General features: G+C 57.9%; 3 protein-coding genes across 3 annotated transcripts; 2 read left to right on the top strand and 1 right to left on the bottom strand.

Annotated features, from left to right (window-relative positions):
• The first annotated feature begins 35 nt into the window (after nt 1-35).
• On the top strand, nt 36-2,861 carry LOC115272041 (glutathione S-transferase P). Its single transcript, XM_029915058.1, has 7 exons — nt 36-161; nt 519-554; nt 879-985; nt 1,092-1,179; nt 1,523-1,626; nt 2,306-2,413; nt 2,593-2,861. The coding sequence occupies exons 1-7, from the start codon at nt 68-70 to the stop codon at nt 2,779-2,781; spliced, it is 726 nt and encodes a 241-aa protein (XP_029770918.1). The 5' UTR covers nt 36-67; the 3' UTR covers nt 2,782-2,861.
• Nucleotides 2,862-16,045: 13,184 nt separating this feature from the next.
• NDUFV1 (NADH:ubiquinone oxidoreductase core subunit V1) lies at nt 16,046-21,638 on the top strand. The gene is made up of 10 exons (XM_029957519.1): nt 16,046-16,243; nt 17,235-17,317; nt 17,390-17,560; nt 18,526-18,709; nt 19,486-19,675; nt 20,058-20,270; nt 20,459-20,625; nt 20,930-21,011; nt 21,237-21,382; nt 21,486-21,638. The coding sequence occupies exons 1-10, from the start codon at nt 16,172-16,174 to the stop codon at nt 21,570-21,572; spliced, it is 1,395 nt and encodes a 464-aa protein (XP_029813379.1). The 5' UTR covers nt 16,046-16,171; the 3' UTR covers nt 21,573-21,638.
• A 362-nt stretch (nt 21,639-22,000) lies between these two features.
• On the bottom strand, nt 22,001-25,680 carry LOC115306944 (double C2-like domain-containing protein gamma). The gene is made up of 10 exons (XM_029957520.1): nt 25,234-25,680; nt 25,002-25,081; nt 24,854-24,925; nt 24,559-24,668; nt 24,320-24,452; nt 24,138-24,191; nt 22,774-22,925; nt 22,596-22,677; nt 22,353-22,449; nt 22,001-22,269 (listed from the first exon to the last, which is right to left on the bottom strand). The coding sequence occupies exons 1-10, from the start codon at nt 25,472-25,474 to the stop codon at nt 22,139-22,141; spliced, it is 1,152 nt and encodes a 383-aa protein (XP_029813380.1). The 5' UTR covers nt 25,475-25,680; the 3' UTR covers nt 22,001-22,138.
• Between the last annotated feature and the right edge of the window lie 46 nt (nt 25,681-25,726).

Raw genomic sequence — 25,726 nt, 5'->3', positions numbered from 1 at the left:
CGGAGGGGGGCGGCGAGCGGGGCTTCCGGGGCGCCGTGAGTCAGCACAGGGGTGGAGCGGGCCGGGGATGGGCGGGACGGCCCTTATAAGGCTGGAGGCCGGGCGGGGTGTGAGCTCAGTCGCCCGCGCCGCTTCTGCTGCCCGCGCTCGCGCACTAACCAGTGAGTGCCGCCGCCGGGGCCTCCGGGGGCGCTTGCAGGGGCCTGGCATTGCCCCTGGCCGGAGGCCGGACCCCAGTTTCGGGCCAGCGTTTCTGGAAGGCCCTGCACCCCCACCCCCACCCCCTTTCCCTACCCCAGCGCCGGGATGGGGATCCAGGGGACCCACGACGCCTGCAGCGCGCGGTTGGGGATGGGGGGGAGGGTGGGGGAGGGCGGCGCCTCCAGCGCAGGGACCCGCTCCTGTGCCCCCCCGGAGCGCCCAGAGCGGCCAGGGGACCCCAGGGAGGACGGACGGGTGCTCCCTCCCTTCCGTAATATTCTCCCAGACTCTAACAGACTTCTCTCCATCCGCTCCAGTGCCGCCCTACACCATTGTCTACTTTCCCGTTCGAGGTAGGGGCCCGGTGACTGGCCGCTGGGGGAGGCCGAGGTTGGGGCTGCACACCCCTCCCCGCCTGAGGGAGACCCCAAGACCCCCCCCAAACCACCCCTCCATCACGTGGGTACTGGCTGGGGCTTCCTTCCCTGCCCCCCTGCGCTCCCTGGGCTGGAATATCCAATTTCTTCCCCGTGGCCGGTCCCCTCCCTAGCGTCCAGTGAGATTGTCATCCTACTCCCTGTCCCCATGGCCCCTCCCCAGGGTGCTTTGAGGCTGGGGTCTCTGGGCATCCCCCCACTCGGTCCTCCCCTCCCCCACTCGGTCCTCCCCTCCCCCAGGGCGCTGCGAGGCCATGCGCATGCTGCTGGCCGACCAGGGCCAGAGCTGGAAGGAAGAGGTGGTGACCAAGGACACCTGGCTGCAGGGACCACTCAAGGCCTCCTGTGTGAGTGGCTGCGGTGCCCAGAGGGGGGTCGGGGCTGGGCAGTGGGGGGCAGTGGGGGGCAGTCCAATTCGGGGTCTCTAACAGCTGTGCCTCCGCCTCCCCCCAGCTGTATGGGCAGCTCCCCAAGTTCCAGGACGGAGACTTCACTCTGTACCAGTCCAATGCCATCCTGCGGCACCTGGGCCGCACCTTCGGTGAGTTCAAGGCCGCATCAGCCAGGTTTCCACCCACCTGCTTGTTGCCCCCCCTCTGAACCTCTTCCTTAAATCAGGCTGCCTGGCGACCCCTGTGGAATGGAGGAAGCGGAGGCACGAGGAGGTTATGTAACTTGCCCACAGTCAAGGGTGGGTCTGCCTACAGCTCTTGCCCTATGCCAGGCTGCCTCCTGCTGAGTTCTGAGTGCCCACCGGGCATCAGAACCGTCCTTCCGTCCGCATCCTCCTTCCTTCTCCCGGCTGCGCCCACAGGAAGCCAGCCACCTGGCCTGTCAGTTGCATGTCAGACCCCCAGTCATGCTTTTTGCGACTTTCTCCCCAGGGCTATACGGGAAGGACCAGCGGGAGGCAGCCCTGGTGGACGTGGTGAATGACGGGGTGGAGGACCTTCGCTGCAAATATGCCACCCTCATCTACACCAACTACGTGAGCCGGGGCGCCAGGGTGGGCGTGGCCAGGGGGTGGGCGTGGCCCAGAGCAAAGAAAGGCTTGCCTCGTCAGGCCTGGGAGGGCTGAGCTTCCTAGTGGAGGGGGAGGGGAAGGATTTGGAACCAGCCTCTGGAAGTGGGCGTTGGCTCTCGGAGGTGCAGAGATTTCAGGTGCAGAAAATACACTGCCACAAGCACATGCGAGGACCAGGAGCCAAGTTAGCAGGGACGAGACACGAGTGTGCCCGGGGGAGAGGGAGTGGCAGGAGTTGGAACTGGAGGTGCCCACAGCCCTAGATCCGGAGGGCCTCGCACTGGCTGGCGGGATCCACCCCTGATGGCAGTGGGGAGCCATGGAGTCATCTAAGCAGGGCCATGTACCAACGTGAGATCTAGAAGCAGCTTCCAAGACTTCTGGAGTAGATCCGTAGTAGACCACGGCAGAGGTGGAGAGGTGGGGGTGGAGGAAAGAAGACTCCATTGCTGAACTGGACAGGATGTGGTGCGGCCCTGGGGATAGGAAGGGAGCAAGGGAACACTGGGGCTTCCGCCTGGGCGGGTGGTGAGTCACTGAAATAGGGCCGAAAGGAGGGGGCCATCTCAGGGCTGGGGCAGGGCTGGGGTGGGCTGCAGTGGGAGGGTCAGGTGGGTAATGTGCGGTGGTGTCTTTCTGGCAGGAGGGAGGCAAGCAGGACTATGTGAAGGCGCTCCCGGACCACCTGAAGCCCTTCGAGACCCTTCTGTCCCAGAACCGGGGGGGCCAGGCCTTCATCGTGGGTGACCAGGTGAGCGTCTGGCTCTGTCCTGCCCCTCTGCACCACTCCTTTCTTGCACATGGGAAGTGGGTGCAGAGAGAACACCGGAACCCGTTGCTCAGCCGAGTGGGGCAGACGGAGGAAAGGCCTCCGACTCCCAGACGCCCGCACTCCCAGCTCCTGAGCCCCTTCACGCCCCTGCCCTGCAGATCTCCTTCGCGGACTACAACCTGCTGGACTTGCTGCTGAATCACCAGGTCCTGGCCCCCGGCTGCCTGGACCCCTTCCCCCTGCTCTCGGCCTACGTGGAGCGCCTCTGCGCGCGGCCCAAGCTCAAGGCCTTCCTGGCCTCCCCGGAGCACACAAACCGCCCCATCAATGGCAACGGGAAGCAGTGAGAATTTGCAGCCCCCTCGGCAGGTGGTGGGGTGCCTGCCTCCATTTCCCCAGGACCAATAAAATTTCCAAGCGAGAAGCACTGCTGTGACCATTGAGTTTCCTGGGGAAGGGCTCTCAGACCCTCAACAGTCAGGGGTGAGGGAGGGGTGAGGCAGCCAACTCGGATGCTTGAGTCCTAAAACACAGACGTGTCTTCTTAGAGTTGTCAACCCAGTCCGCTGAACTCCAGGAACCGGAGTAAAGAGACCGAAAAAAATAAAAAAGACACTAAGAGAAATTAACTATGGTTTCTTTCCCGGGGATGCCCACAGTCTAGAGGGAGAGAAGAGGCTCACTTATATAAAATGCTTTCTGGTTTCAGCAGGGCCACCTGCCACAAGGCTCCCGCCCAGGCCAGCGGAGCGCAGGAGCTGAGGGGCCCCTGGTGAGGCACTGCGGGGAGGAGCTGAGTGGGCAGCCCAGGCAGGTGGAGGAGCAGTCTCTTCTGTTCCAGGGGGGCCCTGCTGGCTCTCCCTGGCATCTCTCGGGCGCGGGAGCAACACTGGGCGATCCAGCGGCTCTCCCGCTGCCTTCTCTCACCATCACGTTCCCCGGCTCAGCCTGGGCGAGCTGGCGGTACTGCGTCCACAGTGGGAAGAGGAAACTGTCACAAGGTTTAAGTGACTTGCTGATGTGTGAACTGAGGCACCAGCAAGACTATTCGTCGTGTTGCTTATGATCACGACGGGTTGAAAACAGAATAAGCGTCCAGGAGACTGATGATATCAACGGCACAACACGAGGCAGGAGACTGTTAGCAAGACCAGGGAGGCCTGGCCCAGGCTTCTCGGCTCACGGCGGGCTGGGACAGCGGAGTAGAGGCAGCCCTCTTTGCAAAACACCTTTTTCTACCCGTCACCCAGGACATGGGAAAATGACCCTTGCCATGGGGAGGGGTCCTATGATGGATTTGGGTGGTGGGCTGGGTGCAAGGTAGGGAATCAGTCCCGGGACCGCTGCCAGTGCAAGACCCCAGCGCTGTCCTCCTGCGTCCAGGACGGGCGATGGCGGCCTGGGCCCTGTGTAAGGATGACATGCCGCAGAGCCCCTGCTGAAGTGTGGCGACTGAGCAACGACCCTGCGGTTTTTGGCATTTTAGGGCTGTTGTCACTACCGCAGAATCTGACCCATCCAGTCTGATCCGTCCTTTGTTCTCAGACTAAGGGACTTCGGTCACCTCCTAGCTCCGTCCTGCCTCCCCAGGTGATCCGGGAAAGGTTCTGAGACAGAGGGCTCTGGGAATGCCCTCCCCATAGACAGAGGGCTCTGGGAATGCCCTCCCCATGCTGAGACCTGGCCCCTCGGACTCCCCCAGACCGGACCTTGAGGGCGGTCAGTGACAGGCAGCAAGAATCCCCTCATTTGGGGGCAGAGGAAGGCCCTCAGCTAGGGAAGCATCTGGAAGCTGAAGGGCCCAGTTCTCTCCTTGGCTTGGACATTCAGCTGCAGGCCAGGAGGTGGAACAGGTAGACGGGCTGAAGACCATGGGCATGACCGGCGGTGCTCCTGGGGACAGCACCCGGGCCTGGCCAGCTGATCTGGCCCCCGGTCGGGGGAGCGCACGGGAGGATTCAGAGCCTGCTCGGCCTGCCCTTCCTGGGGCAGCAAGTTGCCCTTGCAACCACATCCACTGTGTCCTGCAGAGCCCGGCCCTGCGGCCCGAGGGAAACTGGTCTGCCCTTCATCTTCTTCCACGTCACCACCTCCTGTATCTCTTCTGGGAGCCCCGGACCTGGCTGCCCTCTGTGGAAATAAAGAGCAGCAAGCGAGAGTGAGCAGCGCCATTTACTCAGACTTGCTGGCGAGGGAGCTGGCTGCAGCCACTGGTGTTGGGCAGAGGCCCAACAGGCCGGGACAGGGAGGGCTTTGCAGGGTTGGTGGGGGGAGGGAGACTTCAGCTGTGCCCCGAATGGAGGCCACCAGCCTGGGGACACAGTGAGCGGGCTCGCTAGAAGCGGGGTGTCCTGTGTCACGGCTCAGGGGAGCAGACGTGGCTTTTCCTGGTTGGTCTTACGTAGGAAAAAATAAAAACGGAGTTCTTGCTTATTAACGAAGCCCTGGACATTCTGGGCAATTGTCTGTCACAAGCCCCGCTGCCCGGCTTCCCGCATTGTTCCTAGAGATGGCAGTCTGACGTCCGCGCTGGGATCTCGGCCGCCAGCTTCCTGGCTGGTTACTGCAGACAAGAGGCTGGTTTTCCGGGCAGGCTGTGGCAGAGGGTGGGCTCCGAGTTCTGTTTTCCCATGTGGTTCGACCATCGTCTGTTGTGTACTCAGTCTCTCGTCTTTCTGGAGACCTGGGACCCCAGCCAGGCCCACTGCAAGCTCCTTCCATCCTGCAGGGAGCAAACAGGAGCCCGCACATCCTCTTTTTGAGGCTCCTGGCCATTCTGAGCCCTTGGGGGAGACTGGGCATTGGATCGCGAGGACCGGTCTGGGCCGATGGCCAAGACAGAGATGGTGTGCCAAATGGCACCGGCCCCAGGACGCGGGGCTACTGCAGGACCTGCTGCGCGGGCCCCGAGGCCCTGGGAAGTCACAGGAATTTGGACGAGGCAGGACTGGGGGGTTGGCATTGGGGTTGCTGGTGAGGAGGTTTAGGAGTGGGCCTGGGGGAATGCCTGTCCAGAGGATGCGGCAGGAAAATCCGTAAGTCGGGGCTGATGACCTCCCTCAGGGGCTGTCACTGCAGCCCCTTCCCCGGCGGACCCAGTGTCTCTTAAGGGGGTGTTCAGGCATCTGTGTCACTAACAAAATTGGTGGCTCTTTATCTGGCTGTGTTCAGTGGGTGGGACTGGGTAGCCCGCAGGCCTCAAACCTTGAGATCCCACCAGAGCCCTCCAAGCCAGCTTCTGAAGCGTGGGCGCGGAGGCCCAGGTGGCAGACTGCGGGAGTCCTTGGGGAGAAGTGGACACTGACATGGAGGGCTCCCTAATGACCGGGTCTGTGTTTGATAAACCCTCGACTTTCCTGCTCGCTCCCGAGACGACAAATATCAAAGGACAACAAGTAGTTGCTAGATAGTTGAGAGAGATCAGTCACTCACATGAAAGAGAGACAGTAATAAGTGGGGCAAGAAAAAGGACTCAGAAAAGACAGGGACCAGGCAGGTTGTTTAAGAAATCTTCAAATCAGCTTGAATCATTATCTTCAGGGACATAACAAGAGATATTACACCCAGGAGCTAAGAAAGGGGGGGCTATTTAAAGAGTACTTGGGAGCTCTTAGAAATTAAAAATGTGATCGCAGAAATGAAAAATCTCAAGACGGAGTTGAAAAATATGCATGAGAATGGAAAAAAAGGAGATAAAGGGCTGGAAAGCTAAGAATAACAGTATTATTCCAGGAGGTCCAGAGAGAGGGAGAGAGAGAGGGTAGGAAAAAAAATCGTAGGGAGCAGATTGGCAAATGAATGAGGTGGTAAGTTTTCCCAGGACTGAAGACGGGCTTTTGAGTTGAAAGGCACAATGAGTGCCGAGCCCATTGAAAAAAGCACCACAAAGCAGATCATAAAATTCCAGAGTCACCGGAAAGAAAATGAAGACCGTGCAAGCTTCCAGAGGGAGAAACAAACACCACGCACGAGGGTTAAGGAACTGCCCAGATGTCTTGTGATTTTGACACGTGTTCGCAGACAGTTTCTTCTCTGGCATCTCTGTGCCCTCCTCGTGGCTGCCCGGATGAAGACGGTGGAAGGGACCCTGGGGCTTCTCAGGCTGAGTTGGAAAAGGTCATGCAGTTTGCAGTTCTGCAGTTCCCTTTGAGACAACTCACTTCGGTCATTGTGCAAAAAGTCCAGCTACCCTGAGGCTGAGCCCACGTGGAGAGATCAGAGAGGATGGGGGGAGGGAGAGGTGAAGGAGAGAGAGAGAGAGAGAGACACCCAGCCAGACCGTGAGCCATAGCTGTTCCAGATGCCAGCTCCTCTTCCAGCGCCCCCAGGCGAGGGGAGAAGCCCTGAGTGGCCCCCACCACAAATGCCATCTGACTGTGGTCACATGAGACCGTGAGTAAGAACTGGGTGAGCCCATTCAACCCCCAGACTCATACTCTGACAAGGTGTGTCCTTGGAAGGTGGGGGAGCGGGAGAGAAGAGAACGTGATGAAGACACACCTGCTTCCTGCTGTCGAGACCTGGAAGTGACGCTCTTCACTTCTGCCCCCTTCAGGTGCCAGGGGGCTCTGCGCCCAGGAAAAGGAAATGAGTTTGTGAGGTCTAGTCGGGGTCTCCTGTATACAATCACAGATGCACGCACATATGGGAAGTTGCTATGTGATAGCGGTGGCATCATGGAAAAGAAGAATTATTTCGTATTAGTAAAATGGATGCATCATATTGAGAAAAAGTACTGGATCTGTACCTCACCATATAAAACAATAACAAGCAAATAGATCAGTGGTTCTCAGTGAGTGTGTGTGTGTGTGTGTGTGTGTGTGTGTGTGTGTGTGTGCGTGGGTGTGTGTGTGGGGGGAGGTGTGTGTGTTTGTACCCCAGGTTACATGTGGCAATGTCTGGAGACATTTTTGTCATCACAACTTGTGCGTTGCTCCTGGCACTTAGGGACGCTCTCAAATGTCCTATAGGGCACACAGGACAGGTGCCCACAACAAAGAATTATCTAGTCCCAAATGTCCAGTGTCAAGACTGAGAAACCCTGAAGTAGGGTTTGTCTACATGTGATGAGAAAACTAAAATATTAACAGAAAAACAAAGGAAGAGATTTCTTCATGACCTTGAGTTGGGAATGAATGTCTTTCTTCTTTTTATTAACTTTTTTAATGTTTATTTATTCTTGAGAGATAAAGAGAGACAGAGCATGAGCAGGGGAGGGGCAGAGAAAGGGGAGACACAGAGTCTGAAGCAGCTCCAGGCTCCAAGCTGCCAGCACAGAGCCTGACACGGGGCTGGAACTCACAAATCGCGAGATCATGACCTGAACTGAAGCCGGACGCCCAACAGAGCCCTCAGGCTCCCCGGAGATGAATTTCTTCAGCAAAGCGCCCGGATGAATGAACTTTACTACATGAAAACTGAGGATTTCTCTTGTCCAATAACAGTGGTTGTTTATCACATTATCAGATAATAAACTCACAGGAAATATTTGCAACATCTGACGGGGGGGAGGGAAGACCTGTAGTTTCTAATGTCGAAGCTAGAATTCCCACTCATCTTTCAGAATCCCCCCAAAGCCACAAAGACCATGAAAAATCAATACACACGCTCCGCCCGCCACGAAAGGGGGAGACATCTGAAGGAGTGCAGTTAGGAGCCTCTCCACACCAAATAAGAAACCCTAACATAGTGAGAGCTGATGAGAGGCCAGCACTTTGGCGGCCGGAAACAACACATTTCAAATTCTGTGACAGGAAGACAGGGAAGGTGGCGTCCTTTCTGATGCTCTTGGGACATTGGCTGTAATAGCCACGTATCATGGCTTAGAGAACGTTTTAGAACATTCCAGAGGGAACGAAGAGAAACAGAACAGACAACAGTCTCTCTTTATAAAGCTGTAAAAAAAAAAAAAACAAAATAAACCCAGGAAACCAAAAGACCCCTAATGCTTATAGCTAGCATAGTTATTAATTTATGTATCATATTTATAAATCTCTATGCCTTTTTAAAATTTTTAATGTTTTTTAAATTTATTTTTGAAAGACAGAGAAAGACAGTGTGAGCAGGGGAGGGTCAGAGAGAGAGAAAGACACAGAATCCGAAGCAGGCTCCAGCCTCTGAGCCATCAGCACAGAGCCCCATGCAGGGCTCGAACCCACGAACCGTGAGATCATGACCTGAGCTGAAGCTGGATACTTAACTGACTGAGCCACCCAGGCGCCTCTACAAATCTCTCTTAAAATGTCTCATGTTAAAGAAGAAATCACAACCCAAAATTGCAAAACTTCTAGCAAATTGTGATAAAGGAGCACCATATTTCAGAAACATTGGCCTGTTTGTCTCAATCATGCTAGTTTTAGAATCAGTCTTGCTCTCTGGTCTGGCAGCTTTTCTCCAACCTTGTTCTTCTAAACTGGCTTGGCCATTCCTAACCCGGCACTCTTCTGTATAGATTTCAGCATCCGTTTTTCCCAGTTCCATGAAAAGCTTTGATGGGATTTTGATTTGAATTCAAGTGTCTTTCTAGGTTCCTTTGGAGAGACATGACATCTTTATGATGTTAAGTCCCCCCACCTGCTAAAGCCCCTTGAGCCGCTGGGGTGCTCGCTGGAGGCAAAGAGCGTGTGGGATTCCCGAGGAAGGAAGAAAACCATAAATACTGGCGACGGTGTCATGTCCTGTTGTGGCAACAGAGCCCCTCCCCCACCTCCATGTGTCCTTTGTGCCCCCTGAGGTTCACGTGCTGGGAGAAACGGTTTTGGTGAGGTGCACAGTGGTCACGGGGTGGGGGGGGGGCGTGTGACAGAAGATGAACAGTTCAAGCTGTTTCCAATAAGTGTTCAGTAGGTTTTTCTTCATTCTTTTGCTGATTAAGATGCAAGGGCGTGTCTAAAACCCGAGCCCTGGAGGGATGGGGAAGAAGAGTCTCACGTTTCTGAAAGCTTGGGATTAGTTGAGGAGTGTGTGAACTCTTCCTGGTGTCTGTCACCCCAAATAGCCATCAAGGGCCACACTGGGCAGAGCAGAGACAAGAGCTTTTGTGTGAGGGGACAAAGGGGCCGTAGGCAGGACTCCAAGGGGTGACGTGGAGATGGGCAAAGGACCAACGTGGAGATGTCCCAGATTCCTCGGCCACATCTGCTGGGCATCTGAACGTGGGCACACTGCCAGGGAGCGGCCAGGATGGGGGGGCTTGTCCTGGCGCGGGGACCTGTGCCCACCTGACACCTGATGGGTCCTCCGTGGTGGAGGCTGCGGACACTGTCCCGTGCTCCAGAACCCTTAGAAGCCAACGAAGGGCCTGACACACTGGCAGAATGACAGAGTGGCCCTCACGCCAGAACTAGAGTCTACAGCGCATGCGCGGCGTCCCGCGCTGGGGCACGGGGAGCGAGGCCTGTGTTAGACGCACCACCGATTGTGCCGCTGGCCTCCGATGCACTTGCCTCCCCAGCCACGACTTCACTTTCTAGAGTTTGGGGAAAAAACAGTGAGATTTCCAGCTCAAGAGAGCAGACGACACCCTGAAATCCACTCTGTTCTCAAACACATTCAAGTCAGAGAAGAAAAAAATGTTAATGGTTAAATGCCACACAGATACGAAATGGGAATTCGGTGTGCACTTGAAATAAACCTCTGAAGGAAAGGCAACAAAAACAACAAATGAACAGGAAGAACCCTGTAGCCCGCAGGCGGAAGAAGGAACACAGCCAAGCTGGAGGCACAGGGCTTGGGCCAGGTCCTCAGTCCCTACGCGGCGCTGGAGGTCGAAGCTGAGAGACCCCCGGGACGGAGGCCGGGTCTCCACCAGCAGCGTGAAGCAGGGGACCAGTAATGCCAGGTCCCAGACAGGCCGACCCAGAAAACAGAAGGACAGGGCTGGGGAGGGAAGGAAGTAGGGATAGAAGCAGCACACTCTGTTTTTGTTTTAGTTTCATATTCAGCGGGAGGACGGATACATTAACTTCCTGAAAAAGGAATTTATGGATGACTGTTACAAATGTTAGGGGAACTACTAAGAATAGAAACAAAATGCGTAACTTCCAAAACCATAGTGGAGAAGGAAGTAGCACAAAGAAAACTCAGTTAATTCAACAGAAGACCAGAAAAGAAGGAGAAAAAGGAAGAGAACAAATACTAATAGAAAACACAATATAATACGGTAATACCAATAAATGTAAATGGGTCAAACTTTTTAAAAGACAGACACTACCTGGGTTAAAATAAAACAAAACACATTTAATTAGAGTTTTTAAAAAATGTTTATTTATTTTTGAGAGAGAGTGAGAGTTAGCAGGGGAGAGGAGAGAAAGAGGGAGACACAGAATTTGAAGCAGGCTCGAGGCTCTGAGCTGTCAGCACAGAGCCCAACATGGGGGGTGGGAGTGGGCTTAAACTCAGGAGTCTTGAGATCATGACCTGAGCTGAAGTTGGATGCTTAACTGACTGAGCCACCCAAGGCGCCCCGAAAATGATCCACTTTTAAGAGAATGTAACTACAGGCCACCCTTGTTTATGAACACTGATGTAAAAACCAAGCCAGCATCATGATGAAAGAATAGTACGTATGACCAAAGGTTTGTCCCTAAAAATAAAAAAGGAGAACAGCAGACATGAGCACTATGTTTCAGGCCCCGTTGTAAGGCTTTGCAGAGATTAAAACACGTAATCATTACAATGATGCTACAAGGTACAGAGATGTCTAGAGAGATGTCTAGGAACGTGCCCAATGCCACACAGCTGGTAGACAGCAGAGCCCAAGATTTAGTCCCAACAGACTTCAGTCTATTCTCCTAGCTGCCTCACTCCACTACCCCTTTAGGTCAACCAGGGTTTAACTGATTACAAAAAGCTTGATGCAATTAAGAGGAAAGAAGAAAAACAATATGGCATCTGAGATGTAGAGGTATTCAGTGAACCCGAGCACCCTACTCATGATAAAACCGTGCCTTGGAAAGGAGTTTCCTTAATATGTTCAAGGACTTTACCAAAAGCCTCGGCAAACCTCATACTTACAAGGTGCCATGACAATTGTCACACTTAGGTGCTGTCTTAAGATATGGGCCAGAGTCCTCTAGCTGTTTTGCCTTCCTGCCTCATGGGAAGGAGGTCCATTTCCAAGGTGCCTCTTGGCAACAAACCAAGCCATGCCCAGATCCAGATGGGCAATTCAAATTTTATTGCCTGGACAGACTCTTAGTTTGTCAGCAAGCCACTTGGAGGTTAAAGGTCATTCGTCTGCCTACAGCAGGTTTCATGAAAGACCCCTCTGATTGTTTGGGGAAGAAGACATTCTAGGTAGAAGAAGGTAATTCAAATATCAGAGAAAAGCCTAGACAGATTCTCTTGTAAAAGTTTTGAGGCTCCAACTTTATCTGAGACTTTTTTTTAAAAAGACTTATTTATTTACTTTAAGTGCAAGAGTGAGAACGGAGAGAGCACAAGCCAGGGAGAGGCAGAGTGAGGGAGAGAGAGAGAGAGAGAGAGAAACCCTAGCAGGCTCCGCATTGTCAGCGTGGAACCCGATAGGGGGCTCAAACTCACCGACCTGAGCCAAGATCAAGAGCTGGACGCTTAACCCACTGAGCCACCCAGGGGCCACCGGACAAACTTTTATATAATCGGAGAGTCCGTTAAGGGCTCCAGATCCACACTAATAAAGGCAAATTGATAGTGCTCTATGCATAAACAAAAGCCAGTGGGAAAAATGTTATTTGAAAAGTACAAGACATCACATAAAGTTCCTATATTAAAAAAATGTGCACAGTTTTTAAAGAAAAGGTGCCACATGGTTAGCGAGGAACCCGCGAGATCTGAAAAAACAAGGAGTGACACCACACTCCTGGGTGGGCAGACTCAGTATTGTAAAGACGGAGACCTTGTCCAAATTACCCTATAATCCAGGGCACTTAGTTAAATGTTATTCGGGCATTTGCTGTGTGTCAGGCACTGCTCATTTGCCATCCTAACAGATGCTCCTTTAGGGGACAGATTTTGAAGCCAGGTCCTTAATCTGGAAGCTCTGTGTTACCTGTAGATAATCATGTTTCTAAATCCATTTGTATCCACAGGGACTAGTCTCAAAAGCATAGCATTCATTCAATGAAAAAAAGCAAGGTGAAAAATCGTGATAGAGCAAGATATCCTTACTACAAGTGAAAAAACACTGAACACTCATATTTTTCCTGCAGGTAAGTGCATGTACAAGTAAAGGCATTTTTCCTTTAAAGGACTGGAAGATATCATTGGATTCAATACCATTTGGCTCTGGGGCAGAAGGACGTTTGTAGGGTTGTTGTTTTTTTTTCTGTTAAGGTCTACATTTTTAAGGATCAGTATATTCAAATGCTACTGTGAAGTGTTTTTAAATCACCTAGAAAACAGAGTAGAAACAAATAAGCAAAAATGATAGCGGGGCTTAGCTCAAGGTGGTGAAAACATATTACTCCTTTCTTTTTGCTTTTCTATCTTAAATTCCCAACAAAGGAAAGACGATTTTATTTTCACTTTCCAATTAGAAAACCGAATTACAATATTGAGTAAGCACCTCCCTGGAGAAGCTCTGTGCTGTGGGTGGGAGAAGAGAGAAGATCTGATGGTGCTGTTGTCACGCTGGACCCGCGGCAAAAATTAGTTGAGACGGTTGTGTAAGACCCTCCTCAGGTCAAGTTGACCCTAATGAAAAATTAACAACTAGTGTTTCACTCTCCAACCCTTCTGCTTAAACAATCAAGGGTTGGGACTCTGGGAGTCCTAAGATGTAACCCATAAATTAAAACTTAAAGGTTAACTTGTTTTCTAAGATACTGTTGCTAGATCCCACCCTTTAACCACAAAGTTCTCACTTCTATGCACCTGCTCGGCCTCCTCTTCTGACCTGTGATTGGTCCCTTCAAATTTCTCCTGAGACAAAGAACTCTAAAATTAATAGGTCTCTACCAAATCTTAACGTTTGTGTGTCGAAGTTAGATTGACCACTATAAGATGCTGTAAACTATGATCGCTTAACTGATGGCTTATTTTGTCTTGCCAAAGCCCTTAAAAACCCTGAGCTCCTGCTAGGCAGGGCTCTCTCCTGAGGACTTGTCACCACCCGGGAGGGGCCATTCGGCCGAACTAAAAAAAACCTGTACACTATCTCCGTTTGTGTCTGTGGGTTTCGCTCTTGGTGACTCGCTACAGGAGGGAAAGGTTGGAGGTGACATTCAAAGGGTTTCTCAGGAGGAGCAGGGACGGAAGACGGATCCTTGGTGGAAATCAGAGAGCTCTCTCTGTGTGGGGAGAGCCATCCGAGCTGGAGCTGGAGAGGTCGGCACTTGATCTTGAATGCCAGGCCAGCAGGCTTGGGCTTTGTCCTCAGGACACTGGGGAACGACCCCCTGGCGGACAACACGGATCTGAGGTTTAATCCCACTCATCCTATGGTGCAGAGAAGGAATCAGAGGGGCTGAGATGCGAGGCTGGGAGACCTCAGGGAAGCTTTGCGAAATTCCGGGTGAAAGCCAACCCCGGTCATGGCCGTAGGACAGCCAGGAAGTCACAGGAACAAGAAGCATTTGGAAGGCAAAGCTGGCCAAACGCAGCAATGGCTTCTGGTTTGGAGGCTGCTTGGGGAGGCAGATGCGGAAAGTGGCCTAGGACAGGACAGGTGCAGAGGGAGAGGGGACAGCGGGGGCCTGGGATGCCTCAGAGGAGGGCTTTGTGGGAGGGGACACTGAGAGGAGCCTGGCAAGTAGGTGCTCCGGATGGGTGGGGACCGCGTGGGGGAATCTCAGGTCAGGAAGCTTCTGGCTGAGTTCCGGCAGCTGCACGGTCTTGGGCAGGCCACTGAGCGTTGCTAATACATCATGTCCTCTTTTGAAAACAGGGACTCCTCATTCCTCTGCCCTGGGTTGTGGGAGGATTAAGGAGATGACACATGGCAAGTGCTTGGCACAGAGCCTGGTTGCTGGATGAACAGGAGACCCTGTTTCCCATCACCGCATGCCGGCCATCTCCCGCCCACAGCATCCCCAGGCGGCTGCTCCCCGTAGCCTTGTTCCCTTGACCCAGTTAGACAGGGATGAGGAAGGAATCCACCGTCTGGCTCCATCCTGCCCCCTCCTTCTCCTGCCCCATAGGGAGGGATCCATGGACTCAGGTCACAGAGCCTGGGATTAGCTGTGTAATCCCCAGCTCTGTCTGGGCAATCTCTTTCCCTGCCCAGGAGTGGGGGGGGGGGGGCCCGGCTGGGAGCCAGGACTGCTGGGCCCTGGGCCTGGTACTACCCTACCTGTGAGACCTCCAACAAGGTGCTGATGCTTTGGTACCTTTACTGGGAATACCGCGACCAATCAGCAACGAGGGTCACAGGTGTGTCTTGTTCTGTGTGTTTGCTGTGGGGGGTGCACTCCGGAAAGGAGGAAAGGCTTCGGTTTGATTCCAGCTCTACCACTCAGCACCCTCATGCCCATGGACAAGAGATAAAACCTCCCTGGGCCTCAGTTTTTGTCACGTATAATGTTAACTCTATCCAAGGCTGCTGTGGGGAGTATATGAGAAAATTAGGGCAAATGAGTTTCTAAACAGCAGGGGAGAGGCAGGAAAGGAGAAGACAGGAGCTGGACAGGAAATATCAAAAAGGACATGCCTGTCACAGGACCAGAGCAAGGTCTCAGAGCCAAAGGGTGACAGAGAACTGATGTAGACAAGAGCTAACCAGGCTTCCGCGACCTCGGGGGAAGGCAAAGGGCACGCGACCTCCTCAGGGTGGGGGAGCACAGCCACATATACGTCCTAAAGCCCGAAGAAGAAGGGGTCCTGAGCAGGGGGGTGCGTTCAAGATGTGGTCGGGCCTGAGGACCCTGTTGGGGGGGGCAGAGTCCTTAAACGCTAGGCCAGGGCCTGACTGTGAAGGAACTTAGGGGCCACCCCAAGATTTTGAGCAGGAGTGCCAAGCACCAGGCTCTAAGGACAAGGGCTGAGGAAGGAACGACTGAGGGAGCTTAGCAGTGCCGGCAAGAGGATGTGCCACTCACTGGCCCATGTCCACCATCTCCACTCTCTCGGTCTCACCCCAACCTAAGACTCCCATCAACAATCCCCTGCCTGGCTCTGGGGCTCTCCCTGCTCTCTGCCGCTAATAAGCAATACTTCCCTGAGCCCAGGGGTGCCCAGAGTGGGCTCGGGGAGAGATCAGGCTTGGACTAAGGCAGAATAATTAGGACCCGGTCATTAGGATCGTCAGGCTGCAACCAGCCTGAATTCTCCTCCCTCCCGCCACATACATACAAGGGCACATACATACACACCCATACATACACACCCATACATACAAGTGTACACTAAATGCAGAACCTGTAGAAAGTGGGAACCACCAGAACCTAGCAAAAGGTGACACGCGACGTTTGTTTCCTTAGGGTTTGAAAGTCTGGAGTATGGAGGCGAATGCTAACAGTCGAAGCAGAAGAGCGAGAGAGTAAACACCACCCTACAGCAGGAGAAAGGCGGGCTCCGCGGCCATTGGGACTACATTTCCCAGCAACCTCTGCGCCAGACAGACCACTTCCGGCCTCTCCGCCCTCCTAGAGGAAGTGGGGCGGAGGGCGGCGAGAGAGAAGCGCCCGGGAGCCGGGCGCGCAGCGGGCGGCGGGGCCCGTGACGATTTTCCTGTGCGCCGCCCAGCGCCTCGGTCGCGCCGGTGCCTTAGCCTCGGAACCGTGAAGGTGACAGTGGGAGGTGACTGAGCCGTCTCCCGCGATGCTGGCGGCACGGCGGCTGCTCAGCGGGTCGCTCCCTGCGCGGGTTTCTGTGCGTTTCAGCGGCGACACGGTGAGCCCCGGCCCGGCTCGGGCCAAAGGTGTCCGCGGGCCGGGTCACTCTGCAGTGCCTCTGCGCGCGCTGTCGCTTGGGTCTGTAGTGCCTTCTAGAGAACCCTCCTCATTTCCCCAGCCCGGCAGGAAGGCCTAATTTAAAGCAGCCGGGAAATGGAAAATTTTGCAGGCGGCGAAGCATCCCTGTCTCATTCTTTCCTTGCCGTAGCTTTGTGGGGCTTAAAGGTGTCGTTGCCCCATTTTGCAGATGTAGAAAAGCTTTGGAGAGGATGTGCGTCTCCTGACGCCCCATCGGCGCTCTTCTCCCTGTAGTGCCTTTTAAGGGGACAGGAGTCCAAGCCAGGTACCCCTCGCTCTCACTGAGGCGTTCGCCACTGGGTCCCGTGGAATTCCAGACCCCGCCTCTCATCATTTTTATCCCGAGTGGGTCTCCCATCAGCTTTGCATCCCAGACCCAGTGAAACGCTTCTTTTGCATCAGTAAACACATTTTGTTTCCCGCAGAGTTAGTTATATACGATCCCGGTCTGGCAAAATTTCGGTCCAGCAGGACAGCCAGGCAAACGAGCCGGCGCTCCACACGGGGCTCAGAGAGGTCAGATGTGCTGTGGTTCAGGCGTGGGCTTTGACCACCAGCAAACCTGAGTTCAAATTCATCAGCTTGTGGTTGCGTGCCCCTCCAGGAGTTCTGTTTAGCCTTAGCCTCAGTTTCCTCCCCTGTAAAATGGTGGAAAGCATTCTTGTCTCAGGGTTATGAGACTGAAATGGGGTTTGGGATGGGAAGTGCCTAGGCTGATGCGGGCTAAGCAGGAAACGCTCACTAAAGTGGTGGCAGTAGCTGTGATGTCATGGAGGGTTCTGAGGCCTAGGGCCTCCCCCACTCCTCAGCCCAGCCCCATCCAGTCGTGGGGATCCAGGAATCTGTAACTTGTGGCCTGGCCCTTCATGGCCGCAGAATGGGTTGGGCCTGCTGACCCTTTGTGTCCTCAGACAGCACCCAAGAAAACCTCATTTGGCTCGCTGAAAGATGAAGACCGGATCTTCACCAACCTGTATGGCCGCCGCGACTGGAGGTGAGAGGGTGCCCTTCGCTGGGTGGTCCTGGGGCAGGGCCCCGCCTTCAACGCCCTCCCCACTCTGCCCAGGCTGAAAGGTGCTCAGAGTCGAGGTGACTGGTACAAGACAAAGGAGATCTTGCTGAAGGGGCCGGACTGGATCCTGGGTGAGGTCAAGACATCCGGCTTGCGGGGCCGTGGCGGTGCTGGCTTCCCCACTGGCCTCAAGTGGAGCTTCATGAATAAGCCCTCAGATGGCAGGTGTGTATAGGGAGGTGGCCCTGGGAGTAGCAGGAGAAACCTTGGGGGTGGCCGTGGCTTCCCTGGGCCTCGGGGCTGTTTCCTGGGAAACTAAGAGTGAATGAAACATCCCCAGAGCTTAGGTTAGGTGGGACCCTGTTCTCTCCGCGCTTCCTGGGGGGTAGCAGAAGCAACACAAGATTTTGGCCTTGGCAGACTCATTGATCAATTCTGCCTTCTAATTATATAGCCTTGGGCAGTCTCCTGGGATTTTTGAACCTCTGTTTTCTTTTTTGTATGTTGAATTATATTGTGCAGGGATTAGAGAGTGTTCATATAGCTTTTGCCCCTCACATTGATCAGCATGTAGAAAGCAAATAAGGGGCGCCTGGGTGGCTCAGTGGGTTGAGTGTCTGGCTTTGGCTCAGGTCATGATCTCACAGCTTGTGAGTTCAAGCCCCGCATTGGGCTGTGTGCTGACAGCTTAGAGCCTGGAGCTGCTTCGGATTCTGTCTCCATCTCTCTGCCTCTCCCCAGCTCACACTTTGTGTCTGTCTGTCTGTCTGTCTCTCACTCTCTCTCTCTCAAATACAAATAAACATTAAAACTAAAAAAGAAAAGAAAGCAAATGATAAATGTCAGCTACTTCACCTCCTTTTGACTTCAGAGATATGGTAGAGGTTCAGGAAGGTTCTTTATGACCAAGAGCAGAACTTGGGCTCTTAGGAAAGCACTAGGAGATGTTTGGACTGAGCAGAACAGAGATCTTTCCTGTGGTCACAGCCACCCAAAGGCGTAACAGGCACTGAGCTCGATGCCATTGGCGGTGAGCGAGCAGAGCCGCGAGGAGCACGTGGGGAGAACAGGGAGGGATTGGCTCTCGGAGGAGACATCTCTGAGGCTTCCTTGGGTGCGGCGGGGTGGCGTGTGGTCGCAGGCCCAGCCCTGGCGGCCCCGTGGCCTCACGGATCTGCTGGAACCTACAGGCCCAAGTATCTCGTCGTGAACGCGGACGAAGGGGAGCCGGGCACCTGCAAGGACCGGGAGATCATGCGCCACGACCCCCACAAGCTGGTGGAAGGCTGCCTGGTCGGGGGCCGGGCCATGGGCGCCCGTGCTGCCTACATCTACATCCGAGGGGAGTTCTACAACGAGGCCTCCAATCTGCAGGTGGGAGAGGGGAGAGCCTGGCACAGGGGAGGCTGCTCGGCGCGCCCTCACATGCCGGCTTACTGGCGCAGTGCTTAGATGTCAGCACCGGGCCTGTGTGGGGCCACCCGGACAGGAGTCCCCGCTGCCGCTTGCGGTGTTAATGGGCCATGGCCCCCAGAGCCGCCTCCGCGCTGTCGATATACTCCCAGGCCGCAGCGTGGGAGGCTTCCGGGCGCCGTGACTCCTGGGCCGGCGGTGGGCTTGCAGGCATTTCCTGCAGCAGCGTCAGGGGCTCAGCTCGGAGACGCCTGTGGTGACGCGCGCGGGGCCAGAGCCGCACGCCGTTGTTAGGCTCCCGGCGGTGGCGAGGGACGCGGAGCAGCACCTGGGGCGGCGCCCGGCACGTAGCGGCGTCCTGCGTAAGGTTACTGCTCCGTATTGAACAACACACCTCCAGGGTCTTGTCCTTTACTGCAGAAGTAGCACCTGCTCGCCGTAAAGACGGACACCGCACGCACACACAGTGCCCAGAACGCTCCCGCAGATCTGCTGCCTGTAGGAAAGTGCTTGTTAAAATGTTCATTGCTTCCTCGGTCTGTCTTTTAAAAAGACATGGAGTTGAAGATTTGTTAAATGTCGTTATTAGGAAAGTAGCGCATGTGTTGTAAAAACACCCGCCCCAGAGCATCCTGTGCTTACGTCTGAAGGGAGCTTTTCCCCTGGGCTCTGGTGACCAGGGGCTCCGTGGGCCTGTGCCCCTCCCCACCACACAGCGTCCCCCTCCTGTCCCGCAGGTGGCCATCCGCGAGGCCTATGAGGCTGGTCTGATTGGCAAGAACGCCTGCGGCTCGGGCTACGATTTCGACGTGTTCGTTGTGCGCGGGGCCGGGGCCTACATCTGCGGGGAGGAGACGGCGCTCATCGAGTCCATCGAGGGCAAGCAGGGCAAGCCCCGCCTGAAGCCGCCCTTCCCTGCCGACGTGGGTACGGCCCCGCCCGGGCAGGGCCCGGGCCGCGTCTTGGCGAGTCTCCTCTGGCTTCAGGTCCCCACTGGTCATTCTCAGGGGATTTCGGAGTTCCTCCTGGACTGGGGGCTAGACGCAGAGGAGGGTGGTGACAACACAGAGGCCTGTCTGTGGTCCCTCACCCTGTCCCAGCCCCCAGGTCCTCCCCGGCCCCCCAGGGAAGAGTAGAGGGGCGGAAAGGCAGGGAAGCTCCTGCTAGAGTTTGGGGTCCAGTGGGGGATGGGAGTAACCGAAGGCTGAAGGGGGGCTGTGCCACAGAGCGGACCCCACTGCCGGGAACCCTGATCCGCCCTGCCCCCACCCTCCAGCAGCCACCGGCCTCTCACCCCGTTCCTCTACAGGAGTGTTTGGCTGCCCCACAACGGTGGCCAACGTGGAGACGGTGGCGGTGTCCCCCACCATCTGCCGCCGTGGCGGTGCCTGGTTTGCCAGCTTTGGTCGTGAGCGCAACTCGGGCACCAAACTGTTCAACATCTCTGGCCACGTCAACCACCCTTGCACTGTGGAGGAGGAGATGTCCGTGCCGCTGAAGGAGCTGATCGAAAAGCATGCGGGTGAGGCGTGGGGCCAGCCGGGGCCGGAAGGGGAGGGGGCGGCCATGAAGAGCGCTGGGGGGTCGGGGGGGGGTGCTCCTGAGGCAGCACTGGGCAGGGGCTGGCAGAGGTCCTGGGCTCAGGACTAGTCAGGTGTGGCGGGCCCAGCCCTGACCATCCATCCTTTTGGGGGTGAACCGGGGCCGCAGGGGGCGTCATAGGCGGCTGGGACAACCTCCTTGCTGTGATCCCCGGCGGCTCGTCCACACCGCTGATCCCCAAGTCTGTGTGCGAGACAGTGCTGATGGACTTTGACGCGCTGGTGCAGGCTCAGACAGGCCTGGGCACGGCCGCTGTCATTGTCATGGACCGCTCGGTAAGGGCCGCCCACGCTCCCCACCCAGTCCCTGCCCCGCGTGCACCGGGCACACACCCCTCCCTGGGCTTCCTGAGAACTCTTTCCAGCTCTTGGGTCCCCGCTTGTGTGGCCTGAGATACAGTCTAGCGGGAGGAGAGGCTTGCCCTAGAGAGAACGCCGGCTGGGGTCCGTCCAGTGCCCGTGCCCAGGGCCAGCGGAGGAGGTGGCCAGAACGCTGCTGGAACCAGGGGGCGGGGTGCTGCTGCTGGGGGCGCTGAGGCTCTGGCCCTGGGTGAGTCCTCACGGCCTCTCGCGCCCCCAGACGGATGTTGTGAAAGCTATCGCCCGCCTTATCGAGTTCTACAAGCACGAGAGCTGTGGCCAGTGCACCCCGTGCCGCGAGGGTGAGCACCCTGGGCGGCGGGGGGGGGCCTTCTCTGTGGCTTCCGCTGGGCCTGGGTGGGGCGGGCCCCGGACACCCGGTGGACAGCGGCTGCTTCCCAGCCTGCTCCAGCTTCTCTCGGCCCCTGCTGCCCACCGCCCCTCCCCCCCAGGGCCTGCACCCCTTGGGTGCGGTTCCCCGCATCCCACCGGGGTCATCGGGCCCTCTCTTGCTGCCACGGCCGCAGGTGTGGATTGGATGAACAAGGTGATGGCCCGCTTCGTGAAGGGGGACGCCCGGCCGGCCGAGATCGACTCCCTCTGGGAGATCAGCAAGCAGATCGAGGGCCACACCATCTGTGCCCTGGGTGACGGGGCCGCCTGGCCCGTGCAGGTACTCCCCGCCCTGCTGCGGGGCTCTGGGTGGGGGGGGCCGAGAGCCTAGGCTGTTGGGATTTTCCCTTCCGCTTCACACAGCGTCCGCTACCCACCCTCAGGGCCTGATCCGCCACTTCCGGCCAGAGCTTGAGGAGCGGATGCAGAGGTTTGCCCAGCAGCGCCAGGCCAGGCAGGCTGCCTCCTGACCCCGCTGCCCGGGGCCGAGACCCGGCTGTCCAGGCGGCTGGACAATAAACCAAGTGCTGCCCGTCTCCTGCTGGCCTCTTCCTCTTCGCTCTGCCGCTGCCGCCCGTCCCTCAGGGAGCTCTGGTTCCCAGAGACAGAGGCTTCCCCGACCGCGTGCAGGTCTCACGTGGGGAGGGGGGACAGGTCATGTCATGACTCACAACCTGGCTTCCTGTGAGGCAGTCTGTCCTAGACCGTGGTGAGCACCTGTCCCTCAGTGCGGATAGCAGGGGTGGGGGCGGGGCTTTCCCGGCGTGATGAGGGCAGGCCGTGGCCTGGGGTCCAGACCCGGGCCTGGCCCTCTGGGGGCGTCTGCAGGATGGGAGCAGGGAGAACAGGGCGCCGTCTGCCCTGTGAGGCGGCGAGCAGCGAGAAAGGAGGCTCTGACTGGGCTGGTTGGGAAGTTTATTCTTCACGGTTGGCAGTGGGGTGAATTTGAGAGGGCAGGGGGCAAGGGAGCAAACGGTCTGCCGCGGGGTTGGGCACAGTGGGGGAGGGCGGTGAACAGGGCCGGGCCGGTGCCCTTCTAGGCGCGGAGCTGGAGGGGCGCGCCGTCCAGCGGGTGCCACAGCTCCAGTCGGCAGTCGCTGCGGCCCAGGCACTCACACCAGTGCTGCTGGCGCTCCCCGCCGGCGCGGCTGCTCAGCTGCACCCCGCCTGGGTTGGGGAACAGGGGTCAGGAACCACGTGGGAACCCGTTGCCGCCCACCCCCCGCCACCCCGCTGCCCTGTGTTCTTACCAATGAAGTCGTCAGCGGTGCCCAGGTCATAGTCCCATACGGACACCAGCAGCGTCTTCTGGGCCAGCTCCTCCCTTGGGCCTGCGTAGAAGAACTCCTGCAGGGGAGCGGGCGGCGGGTCCCTTACAGGCTCAGAAACAGGCCGAGGTGGGCGAGCTGCCCAGGTTAGGCGGGACTGAGGCAGCTCGCTGACCTCACCGGCCCCGGGGCAGCCAGGACCGCCCCCGCTGGAGCCTGGCCTACCTCATTGAACTCGGGGTTCAGGGTCTTCTTCCGGACACTAGTCTTGTATTTAGATCGCTTCCCCACATTTGGATGCAGGAAGCTGGTTGGGAAGGATGGGGTCAGGGTAGGATGAGCCTGGAGAGGGGCTCCGGGGAGCCCCCACTGCCCACCTGCCTGTCCACCCTCCTGCACTCACAGGCGGACGAAGGGGTCCGAGTAGCCGTTGGCGTCCATGGGGGCAAGGTGGGCGCAGCGCAGCACCCCCACCAGCAGGCCGCCCCGCTGAGAGCTGTAGCACAGTGACAGCAGGATGCGCCCACGCTCGTCCCCGGCAGCCTCCGTGTCCTCCTGCGGGGGAGGCTGCGGTCAGCAGGCCGCGGCCCAGAGCCCGCCCGCCCGCCCGCCCGCCACAACTCGAGCTGGCCGCAGAGAAATCAAGGACCAACAATTCAATGTCATGGCCTTCCAAAAACAGTCACTGGCCTGGTGCCCCGGAAGGGAACTTTCCGGTCAGCTGTGCCCTCCGGGGCCTGAGAAGGGGAGGGGCTCGCTCAGGCCGTGTGACTGGTCAGCTCGGTGCATCTTCCTCATGGAGGGAAGGGAGCGGGTGTCAAGGCCGCAAACGTGAGGAGCTTCCCGATGGCCTCTCACTAAGTGCCCGTCACCGCCCTGCCCTGTGTCGCAGAAGCAGCTCCGAGAGGATGTTCTCTACCTGGTGCCATGCGGGTCACCCCCCCCCCCCCCCCCCCCCCCCCCCCCCCCCCCCCCCCCCCCCCCCCCCCCCCCCCCCCCCCCCCCCCCCCCCCCCCCCCCCCCCGCCCAGGGAACCAGACTCTGAGTGTCCTTTGCCACCCACCCTCAGCCCCTGGTGCTTGCAAAGGGCTTGAGAAGATGCCATGAAGAGTGCGTCTCCCATACTGAACTGAGTGCTATGTGCGGGGGTGTGCCGTGCGCTGTGGTGCCACCGTGTGTGGGGCCTGTGACCGGAAGTGCCCTTCTCAGGGTGCCTGCCCCACCTGGGTGGGACTCGCCAACCTGGCCTTGGCTGATTGGCGGGCGCAGCAACTTGCAGCTCCACCAGGGGGCAGGGCAGCAGCACCTGGCGAGCTGGGGAGGGCCTGCCACGGGGCTTCGGTCATTGGCATGGGTCCCCCTGCAGTCACCTCTGCCTGCTGGCAAGCTGCAGGCCCCAGGAGTGGCACCCACAATGCCCCCTCCTGCTGTCCATTCTCTCCTGCACATTGACCTGCCCTCCCAGCTGGGGCTATGGACGGGTCCACCGGTTTGGGCCACTGCTTCAAGCCAGGCTTTATCTCTGCTCCCCGAGGGCCTTGTCTGTCCCGGTGCCCAAGAGCTGCTCTGGGCTGCCCTGGCCGGGGAGTCGCCCCCCGCCCCTCAGCCCAGCCACTGGGGCCTGGCTGTTCCCCAGGGCCTCAAGTGCTAGGGCCTATGAGACAGATGGCCTCAGTGTCCCCACGCCCACCTGGGCCAGGACCCACCCTCTCAGCCCCCCTCAGGCCCTGCCCCCCAGTCCCTGCTTGGTCCCACCGTCCTACCCACCTCCTCATACAGCGACATGCCACGGGCGGTGTCCAGGCTCTTGGGCCTCTTGGTCTGAAGGAGCAGAGAGCTTGGTCACCTTGGCCAGACACTGCCGGGGTCTCCCTCCTCGCTCCACCCCTTCACAGCTTCCCCGCCACACGGATCCCGGTCCCACCCCAGGCTGTGTCAGCCCCACTCACCGGCTTCCGCTTCTCCAGACACACATCGAAGCTCCTGGCGCGGTTGGGCACCAGCTTCCTCAGGGGCACCCGCAGCTCCCCCAGGGGAGGCGCCCGCCGCCGCCGCAGCCGTGGGTCCTCACACACACACAGCCTGCCGGCCGCCCGGCTCAAAACCGGCCAAGCAAGCCCCCCTCCAGACCCCCCCACCTTGGCCCTGCCCCCCCCCCCCCCAGCCCAGGCCGGGTCCCGGTCCTCACCGCAGTGTCTTTCGCCCAGCATCCTGGCGGGTGAAGCCGTGATAGGTGAGTGTCTCCTCCCAGACAGGCCCCCGTGTGCCCCGAACCGTGCGAGTCCGCAGCTGGCTGGCCTGGGGGCCAGGGAGGGGGGTCAGGACCCCCCTGGGTCCCAGGGCTCCACCCTGGCTCACCTCCCTGGCGGGTCCATGCCTGATGTCCAGGCTTTGGGGGGCGCAGGGCAAGGCAGGGGCAGGTGGGTGTTCCAGGCTGGGGTGTGGCCAACAAGCATCAGGAGGGGCCTGGGTCTTGCCCTCACCTTGCTGGCTCCTGGCAGCAGATTGGCCTTCACATAGGTGTCCACAGAGCCTGAGGCTGGTGGCTTGAGACCCTGAGAAGAGACCACGAATGAGGGGCAGGACTGTGGCCCAGGCCCCGCGCCTGCACACCCTTGCCCCCATCCTCACCTTGGCTCGGTGAGCCGTGCAGTGCAGGGCGCTGTTGTCCGCATCGAAGAGCAGCGTGAACTCGAGGGTGCCTAGGGCAGCTAACGGGAGGTGGTAGGCAGGGTCAGCTCCTGCCTCACCCCCCACCCCACCCCCTGCCCTGCCCCTCCCTGGTCGGATGCCTGGGATGCCCCAAACCCCACCCTGGCTGGGCCAGGCCAGGAGTGCTCCCCTGTCCTCTGTCCCCACTCACTGCTGTCATCCGAATCTCCCTCTGGCTCTGGCTCGGCCTGCTGCGGGGGGGCAGGGGTCACCGCAGGGTGTGGGTCTGGGGTGCGCAGGGTGTGCTTAGCGAAGGGGTAGAAGTGCGGAAAGTAGTCGGAGATGAGGTGGATGGGCCGGATGGGGCCGGGGCTCACATTGATGGCCATGTGCTCCTGCATGCTCACCCGCTGTGGCCGGCCCCGGCTCCCTGCGGCAGGGCCCGCCGCCATGGGGGCTTGAATGTGGGGGCAGGGGCTCAGAGAAGCCCCCACAAACTGGGGACAGGGGGCAGGCAGCGGGCCAAGGAGCCACGGTGAAGAGGCATCCCTGAGGGCGCCGAAGGGGATCTCGGGGTGGCAGCCAGGACCTGAGGACAGAATGCAGGGTGAGAGTAGGTGGGGTGGGGGAGAAGCGGGGGGCTCTGGCCTGAAGGAGGGCCCCCGCGTGCTCGGTCAGGCCGCCGGGCTACTCACCGCCCCGTG

Source organism: Suricata suricatta, chromosome 11, assembly GCF_006229205.1.
Source record: "Suricata suricatta isolate VVHF042 chromosome 11, meerkat_22Aug2017_6uvM2_HiC, whole genome shotgun sequence".
NCBI classification, from domain to species: Eukaryota; Metazoa; Chordata; class Mammalia; order Carnivora; family Herpestidae; genus Suricata; species Suricata suricatta.
Note: the sequence above shows the minus strand (reverse complement) of the source record. Positions and strands in the feature narration are given on the sequence as shown.